Below are 9,554 nucleotides of genomic sequence, written 5' to 3'. Positions count from 1 at the left end.
TTTGGCCAATGATTTTTTGGTGGGTAAATAATCTCATCTGTGTTATTATTGAGTTTTATAGATATCTCTTTACCTAAAAAAAGAGCATTTTTTCATTTCTCAAGTTAATTCAAGGACATGGGTTGAAAATTAGGTTAAAATTGGTGACTAAGAATTCCCTAATACCATGTCTCGTGATATCCAGGGCATTTTGATTTATTAAAAATAATTTTAAGTGATATCATATCCAACTCCAACTTAAAAATTGGTAAGGAATTGGAATATGTTCAATTTATTGAGAAAAAACATGATGAATTCATTGTTCTATATTATTTTGCATACCTTTTACATACATACTAAAGCGTTTGTGAACACTTGCTGATTTATTTTGACGGGTAATGTTCTGGAAATACTCAGGAAAAATTGAAATGAAAGGAGACAACAAAGAACCATATAAAGTCGTCGGCCTAATTGAAAGTATTTAAAATAGACCATGAAAGAGATATAGATTTTAAGGTTCCATATTGCTTGTTCAAATTTGAAATGAAAAGAAAATTATTTCAGTGGTTCGTCAATAAAGTTTCCTGAAACCTGCGTAAATCAATACATGGATTAAGAAAAGACATTAGGAAATTTGAGGAAAACAGAAAAGACAATATTTTAACAAAGTCTGGAAGAAACATCTTTATTTGATTTTTCCTTTCTTCCACATTTCAATCTTTCGTAATAACCATTCACATCATATTATTTTCAAACAGGGAGGTATTTCATTAGGATTCATGGAAATGACGACAGGATCCAACCTTCTCAAATAATCTCTATCACTTGCTCAAAGGCAAACATTCCCACTTTTCACACAGCATTTAATATGCAAATAAATAAACCGTCATATCATTTGTGTGTGTATATATAAATGTGTGTTTATATAAATATGCATATTTATAACATTCTCTTTCTCTATTAGTCACCTTCATCGTTCCCAATCGATTAAACTTTTAATGGAATGTAAACACCAAACGAGGCTTAATATCTGTCTTTTATTTTTAAAGGAGAACAATTCAACCTTTATAATGCAACGTCGTTGTTTGGTCTACATTTTTTAGAACTCCATAACCACATTGTTTGGTTCTTCAAATTCTCTCCTAAGATGTCGGTTGCCCATCAAAGACGACCTTCTGCACAAAATACAAACATAACAACAACAACAACAAACGTAAGTATTCCCACGATTTACATTTGTAACCTTTACCATATATTTAATGAACTTTTTTGATACTTTTCACGCAAATATGCGGGCAGACACAGATAGGGGAACTCGAAAAGAATTCCTTTTCTGGGGAAACAGAAGGATGACGAAACATTGACGGATTTGTTGCGTGTGATAAGTCAAAGGCATTGGTTCAAAGGACTGAGAGAGGAATCAATGCACTGACTGCTGGGGTTGGGGTAAATTTCAAACACAAAAGTGGCGCTGAGTATATCTTGAGAGGAAAATACCTGTAGAGAGATACAGAGACACATTTCTCTTACGCGAACACATTGGCCTATAGCAATTAACGTATGTGTTTATTTGGTTTATGTTTTCGTGTGTGAGGACCAAAATACTCCAAAAAGAAAGACATCTCAGGGTATATTTATTACTTTCTCTTTCAATTCTTCGGGTATTTTCTATTTCAATAAAAAACTCAACATTATATGGTTATTCATCGATTTTCAGTCTCTTTCTATTATTCTTTCCAAGGATCTCGAAGAGTTCGTCTATACAGGGTCTATTCACACCTTTTAACACTCCAGTCATTTGACAGGAGATTCGTTCCCTATTCGAGAAAGTTCTCAAGCACCCATAACGGTCCCATTTATTATTAATAAATAGTTCGCGATAAAACCAAAAAATCTTTTTCACCCTCGTCTATAAACACACAGTGAATGTAGCTATCATACACATGAATACGTCCTTGGCGTTTGGGTAATTTTTAATAGAGTTTTCAGTCATTGAAGCAATTCTGCAAAGCTCTACTCAGCTCTGGTAGTACTCCGACGACCCAACAGTTCCACTACTTCCGCCGCTGTTGAACCTTCTCCCGTGTGTGGCAGAGTTTCGATTAGGCATGATCGGCCAATAAGGAGGTGGGGCTGGCATGCCGGGTGCTGCGGTGTTCGTGGGGGGCGGCGTGGGCCCCACCGTTGTCTGGTGAGGGGGTGTCGTCGCGTAAGGGTCCATGCCGAAGGAAGTCCCAGCGGGGAGGGTTGTTATTCCCCCGGGAGAGGGTGCACTCAGCGGTGACGACGAGGAGGGTGGTGTCGAGCCTACGATTCCGCCCGACACGGCGGCCGCCACTGCCGCCGCGCGCTTCTTCAGGATAGACCTCGTGGCTGCCAGGCTGTCATCAGTGGCCCCAGAGGAAGTGGGGCTCATCGGGTTGCTCCCGCCACTGCCCCCAGTCCGCCCGCCAGAGGCGAAGTCTTCCTGCTCCACCCTCAGTGACTCACAAGTCTCCTTCATCCTGCAGAGCTGTTCCTGCAGACTCCTATACTCCTCCAGGAACCTTTCGAGCTGCGCCGCGTGGTAGTCGTACGTCGTGGCGGCCGCCGCAGCCGCTGCGGCTGCCGCGGCGGCGGCCGCTGATCCCGGTGGCGTTGGGGAAGGATTCCCTGTCGTGGGAGTTTTCTGCGACCTCCCACCCGGACAGCCACCGGAGAATGGGTTACCCCCGCACAGGGGATCCATGACCGGCGACGTTGGCAGGCTGGGGTTTCTATGATAGCGGAATCCTCCCGCTCCCTGCATCCGACTGCCTCCTCCGACTCCCCCGCCGCCGTGCCCCGATCCTCCGAACGTGTACGCTGTCTCCCCGGCCAAGTTGAGGGAGTTTGTAGAGGAGTGTTGGCCACATGGGTTGCTCAGGCCAAGGAGCCGAGGTTTGTTCAGCGGGCCGATGAGACCGCTGTCTCCACCAGCCGACGAGCGCCTGGTCGATGTGTTGCTGCTCCCGTCGCTGCTGCCGTACCTACCGTCCGGGAGTAGAGGTGACTGGCTGTCCGAACAGCCTCCACCCCCGCTCCTGTACCTGACGTGACCCCTGTCGTACTTTCTCCTAGGTAGCGTGCAGAAGAAACTCGAGGGATCTGCCGAGTAGGCCATTGTCGTGGAGGGCATTGAAGTCCCTAGGTTGTACGGATTGATCTCCAACAGGTCCGGGAAATTTTTCTTTCCTTCCTCATCGGTCGCAGGGGATAGGGCTGTGGCCGCCTCAGTACCTATGCTGTTTGGTATCCTCTGAGAAGGGGCCGAATAATGCTTAGGGACCTTTGCCTCAAGGGGAACTTCTGGAAGTTGAGCTCTAGCCCCGATGACCGGATGGTGACCCTTTTCGGAGACTGGATGGAAGGCCGAGGGATGATGCGGTAGGGGGTCGCCATGGTCAGTAGTCGCTTGACCCTCGACGGCGCCACCGCAGTACCTTGAGCTGGCCGTAGCACTGCTGCTACCACTGCTACTTGTATTCAGCGACTCGAAGTCTCCATGGGGACGTTGGCCGTGTGTTTTGGAGCCCGTTACGAACTTGACTTCGTCCCTGCAGACGAAATAGATAAGAACAGTGGTTTACAAAACACATAAGGCTCTGAATTTACCTAATTTTATTTTGAGAACGAATAATTGATCGCTAAGCCAATTTCATAACGTAACGACCCTTGATCGATTTCACAATTTCATTGAATACTTTGCCTAAAACTGAAGTTCAAATTCTCTATTGCATGCAAGAGATGCAAATTAACAAATTTTTACATTGCATATTTAATCAACGGGTTTTGGTCAAAGCAAGAAACGAATTAATGTTATGGCATGCATATCATATGATAATGCACAATGCTGGTGAAAATATAGCACGACGTCGGAATCTGGAATTACTTACGAATGCTTAGCATTTTTATAAATGTTTACGGCAGATAAATATAATTTGAGCCAAGTGACAGCAACGAATTGATCAACACTCAAAATATTTTTGCATCCGAGATATATATAACTATTTATCTCAGTGATTGTAATGCTATATTTAAATTTGAGAGACAATTCACCCTAATATCAGCAACCATCTTTCGACGGAACTTCGACTTTATCACTAGAGTAACTTGTGATATCATAAATGACGTGTTAAAGTTGATACTTAGAGTAATTGATATTTGTATTCAAGGCCCTGGTTCTTTGCATCAGTCATCATTACCTGGAATTCAATGTTATGCCGCATGTCATTTTAGCGAGCATAACGTACAGAGAAGACATTCCTATTGATATTTAAGGACGCCGTTACGTGCTACGAATGTATGAAAATCAACGCGCATCTATTCCATTTAAATGTAAATTTTAGATATATAATGTAAATTTGTTTGAAAAAAATCCCAAATCGTTTTTCAATTCTGCGAAGGGGAGATAAACGGAAGTTAAGAATGAAATTATCAACAATGGAAAATAAAAGTTCGAGCACCTTAGTAAATTCAAATTCGTCACCCCTCCCAATTTTATCCATACAGCCAAGTAAATTAATTGCAAGGCAATAAACCTTTTAGAGTGATGCAGGAAATAAGAAATGCCGTTTTTTTAATCACACATTAATTTTCACGAAAAATAGAAAAAATATTTTTATCGCGTAAAAATAGAATAATACATTTTTTCATGATCAATTAGCTTAAATAAAGCCTATTTTATTTATATTAATGAATTCACAATCAGTTACTCAAAGTGAAGGAATATGCAACATTCCATACATTAATGCATTTCTGTGAGACAAGGCCATTGCTTAGAATAATTAGGGGATACACCTGCTGGCTTTTCAATTTTCTGATATAATTCTCCCGTTTTCAGGACTTTTATGGTACTACTTACTCGAATGCATAATCAGTGATCATCCTGTATTCAAAATCATGGACTTCAGGATTTAAAATTATGAATGCGATATGAAAAGCAGTTCATTCAAGGACAAGGAAACAAAAAGTATTATAAATTTCTCGAAACCAAAATAATTGAAGAATGGTGGGATGAACGTAAGCTCACCAAATATAGGTCAGATGGTCCCAAAATGTCTCCATCTATTTGCAAAAGGTTTGATGCAATTTGAAAATGTTTTCAAATCATTCTGCCTATTACTAAAAAATGGGGTGATTGTAAATTTACAGCTAAAATATTGAAAGGAAATTTTAAGAATAGTAAAGGTATTTTAAGGTAAGAGATAATATGACATGATTTTAAGCCACGTGATTCGGCTTTATATTTCTCCTGGAAATTGATTGCTGAATGACTTAAATTGTGTACCAAATGATGAATTACGCTGTCTCGCAATCTTATGATTGCGAGACAGCGTAATAGTACCGTTATCATCTAAAACTTAATAACAATAACAATAATCATAAGGAGTAAATGATTTATGACTAGACTGAGAGTAATACTATAAATATTTTAACCTGGGAATTTAGGTCGCGGAGCCATGTCTCGAATTATAAAGAGACAGTCACATAAATTAAAACCCTTTCGCTGAGGACATGCCTTAAAAGTATCAAAGACCTAGGTAGCATATTTCTACTTCATATATTTTGAACAGATAAAAAATTATTAAATAATGTATCTGGCAAGTATTCCATTATATTAAAATAGTTGAATGAAAAACTAAACTCACAGCTAGACATGAATCAAAAAGACATAAATCCTTTCACGACATTTAAAAAACTATTTAAATTTCACTATATCTATGTGACTAAAATATTATTTCTACTATTTCTATAATCTAATTTAAAATATTTGATTTTATTGAAAAATAATTTTTTCTTTTAAACTTAATTTCGATTCAATTCAGAAGTTTAAATACCTCTTAAGATTATCAAAATGAAAATCATCAGAAAAATTCAAATCTAGACACGTACGTAAAGAGAAGGAAAACCATTGGGTAGGAGGAAAACGTTATCAGAACTAGCGATTAAACGGTGAGCACAAAGACTGGATTATCTCAAGGATCTCACAAATTTAAATGGAATTGTTACAGTGACTCAAAAATTATTAGCGGCTACTTTTAAATTAATACGGAAAACCAATTAAAACATCAAATGTACTGTATCTGGTGTCACTCGGTGTTATTGCACATGTTTAGGGTAACACTCAATCGGTTTTCTACAGTGTTTATTCTTTAATTCGACCCATATTTCGTTGCAATGCAACATCATCTAGTCCTGATAATGATGAATCGTCGTTAAAACAGGAGTCGAACAAAATTAAGAACTAAGTGATACTCTTATTTAAAAGTGAATATATACTCAGTATGTAAAATGAAGTTAAACGAATGACTTAAATTATCTATAACCGGATTTTTAGGACAAGCTTGATCATGCATAATAATGTCATTAGACGATATAAGCTTTGCACATCTTAGTCTAAATGCAAAAACACTTAAGCGCACATTAAAAAAATACTTTATTTGGCGTGCTTCCATGTTCCACTTATATCCCTGGCGAACCATTTTTTTTCCATGCACAGCTCTTCGTAATCCATGCAATTTCAAAACATTATTCCATGAGTGTTCCTTTCAACGAGCAAAGCGCACTCAGACATAAACAAGACACATGAGAATCCAAGTAAACAATAGATCAACGAAGTAGACTCACTTTTACACTCTTCCAAGCCAACTGAAATTGCACGCGTCTATTTGAGAAATATTTAAACCTTGAAGAATAGCCTTCTGAAATTCCATTTAAAATTAATTGATTAAACTTCTCAATCACATTCACATGGGTACACGGAAAGTATTTTAGGTGACATTTATGCTCGTGGACATAGTCAACCAGGTTTTGCCAAAAGATAATCATACTTTGACGAAAAATCCGTTAGGATTTAAATACACTTGAATTTTGAAATATTCGGAGAACATCGGAAATGAAAACGAGGAATCACTTGATGAAACACTCAAAATTATCCATAGCAAAAATTTTGATTTCCAAAAAATTAGCACTAATACATCCATATATTCATAATACTAAGACCAAATTCTTTAGTTGGACGTAATATTTAGTATTCGTTACTTCAAGTATGACTCATTGATTTATTTCGATTTTTTATATTTAACAAACTAATTATTTATACTTGTAACGAATTTTTTCGGATGAATTAAACACCAAAATTGAAATATATTTCAATTTTGTTGTGAGTTTTAAATTATTAATTGAAAAATATTAAATACACAAAAAATGTAATAATTTTGAACCATAAGTACTTTTAAATGCTGAAAATCGTAATTCATATCACAACGGATAAGTGTGCAAAATATTACTGCATGGAAATGAATATCATTCAGGCATCAGAGGACTAAAAATATTTTGTATTTCAGAAAGGTACGAATTAGGCTTATTTTACTTTCGATATGACTGTATCAAAAGCGAGCAGGAGATTTCTTATTAAACATGGAAATTGATTTTCATCGGACCCCATTGCCCTTGACGCATGCACCAAGAAACCTGAGGCTCACCTCAACTCGCCCCCATATGGACCCAGTCTCTGCGGCCGAACCTCTGCATCCGATACCACGCTACTTCTCACTTCGCTGCCCTCGCTCTCATTCTGACAAGCGCTCTCCGAATCACCGTTCGCTCCCGAGTCACTCCCCACGCCGTCCCTTGTTCCCGACGACCCCCAAGGCCTCCCACCCCTTGGACCGCCGCTCTCCGGGCCCTCCGGACACTCTCCACCTGAGCCCCCGACGCCTGGCAGTATTCCCACTCCTACTACGCTCACTGGCGTCTCTGCCACGTCCGAGTCCGTGCATGGCACGCCCCTGTAGTCTCCCCTCCTCTTGATCGTGGACGTCGCCATCGCGCCGGCAGCACCCGAGGCTCCAGATCCATTACCCACACCCCCCGCACCCGGACCTCTCTCGTTCCCCGTACCCGGGTTCCTTCCCCCCGTATGGTTGAGTCCGGGACCTTTGTGGTTCATCTCGATTTTCTCGTAGCTATCGTCCCTCCGCCGCACTCCATTGCCCCCCATGACGCCTTCCCTGCTTCCGTACATCAGCCTCCTCCTCCGCCGTACACTGCATACGCAGGCAAGCACCATGCAGGCGGCCAAGGCAGATAGAGCCGCTACCACGATTCCAGCCACGAGGACCCTGCCAGCAAGAGCGGAGGCGGCGTCCGGAACCCTTCGGGATATGGTCAGGGTGACGTTCGCCTCTGCTTTCCCAGCTTTGTTCTCCGCCACGCACACGTAGACGCCAGCGTCCACCGTGTCTGCGGTCGATATTGTCAACGTGCTGGAATTGTTGGGTCCGGAATCCAGAAGGTAGAGTTTCCTCGGGGGGGTTAGGGAGGCCACTGAAGGGGAGGATTGGTTGGAAACTTCCTTGTGCCTCCAGAACCATCGAACCGACGGCTGGGGCTCACCTTCCACTGTACATGACAAAGTTACGTTTGTCCCCTCAACACCCGTTGAAGTCGCCGGGGTGGCCGAGACCCCAGGGGTGCACGCGAGTTCATCCATGCTTAATTTGTCCCAGGGACGTCCCTCCAGGCGGGAAGGAGAAAAACACACTGGTGGTTCTTCTAGAGCCGGAACGTTTTTTTCCAACATCCATCCTCGGAGGGGTCTTAGGGCACAGCTACAGTCCCAAGGGTTGTTGGTAAGAGCGACCCCTTGAAGGGCTATCAAAGGCCCCAGAACCGCTGCCGGTCTCACTGCGGTCAGTCTATTTCCATCCAGTCTCAAGAACTGCAAGGCCGCCAGTCCAGCAAAGGCCCCTTCCGACACAGAGGCCAAGGCGCAGCTACCTAAATCCAGCCTGACGAGTCGGGTTACTGCTGAGAAAGCGTTGTCCGGTAAGCGTCTAATTGGATTACCGCCGAGGCGGAGCTCCCGGAGCTCGGGAACGGCGGAGAGGGCCAGTGACGGCACGGCGGGCAGGGCGTTACCTGAGAGATCGAGTTCCACAAGGTTCGTGAGGGCCCTAAATGTGTGACGATCCAGTCTTCTCAGCCCGCACTTAGCCAACGAAATCCTTTGGAGATTCGCTAAACCCACCGAGATGAAGGCGTCCTTGGAAAGAGCCGTCAAGGAGTTCCCTGTCAGGTCGAGGACCTGTGTTCCGGCATCCAGTGCCGTCGGTACCACCGTCAGCGCGCCCCCCACACAGGACACCGATTCCTTGCCGCTCTTCCACTTACACTCGCACACCGGGGGGCAGTCCGATCTGGCGGGCGCGGCCAGCACCAAGAGGAACACCAAGGGCAAGAGAGGTTTGGGGGACTTTGAGGGGCGGGGGGACCAACGGGGGGCCCGGGGCCTACTTTCGATTCCGGGTTCGGGCGGGTGTGGGGCGGGGCCCCGGGCCATGGCCTCCTCGCCCCCGGGGCCTCAGGGGCCACCCCTGCGGGACGCTCTATGCGAGGCCCTCGCCGCTGCCGTTGTCCTCTTCGTCGCCCGCCTCCATGGTGGCGGGGAGGGTGGGAGGTGGGGCCGAGGCCACTCGGACGCCGGCGGCCAGGCGGGGGCCCTCGGGGAGGCAAAGACGGCCACCGGCGCCACTGCGGCGTCGGGGCGGCGC

General features: G+C 43.6%; 1 protein-coding gene across 1 annotated transcript; it reads right to left on the bottom strand.

The window, feature by feature from the left end:
* Positions 1-683: 683 nt before the first annotated feature.
* Positions 684-9,343, bottom strand: kek3 (kekkon 3). The gene is made up of 2 exons (XM_071598946.1): positions 7,485-9,343; positions 684-3,554 (listed from the first exon to the last, which is right to left on the bottom strand). Exons 1-2 carry the CDS (start codon positions 9,341-9,343, stop codon positions 1,997-1,999), a joined length of 3,417 nt encoding a protein of 1,138 aa, XP_071455047.1. The 3' UTR covers positions 684-1,996.
* Between the last annotated feature and the right edge of the window lie 211 nt (positions 9,344-9,554).

Source organism: Hetaerina americana, unplaced genomic scaffold (genome assembly GCF_022747635.1).
Source record: "Hetaerina americana unplaced genomic scaffold, ioHetAmer1.1.p SCAF_10, whole genome shotgun sequence".
Taxonomy (NCBI): domain Eukaryota; kingdom Metazoa; phylum Arthropoda; class Insecta; order Odonata; family Calopterygidae; genus Hetaerina; species Hetaerina americana.
The sequence above is the reverse complement of the archived record's forward strand: the minus strand, read 5'-3'. Positions and strand labels throughout refer to the sequence as shown.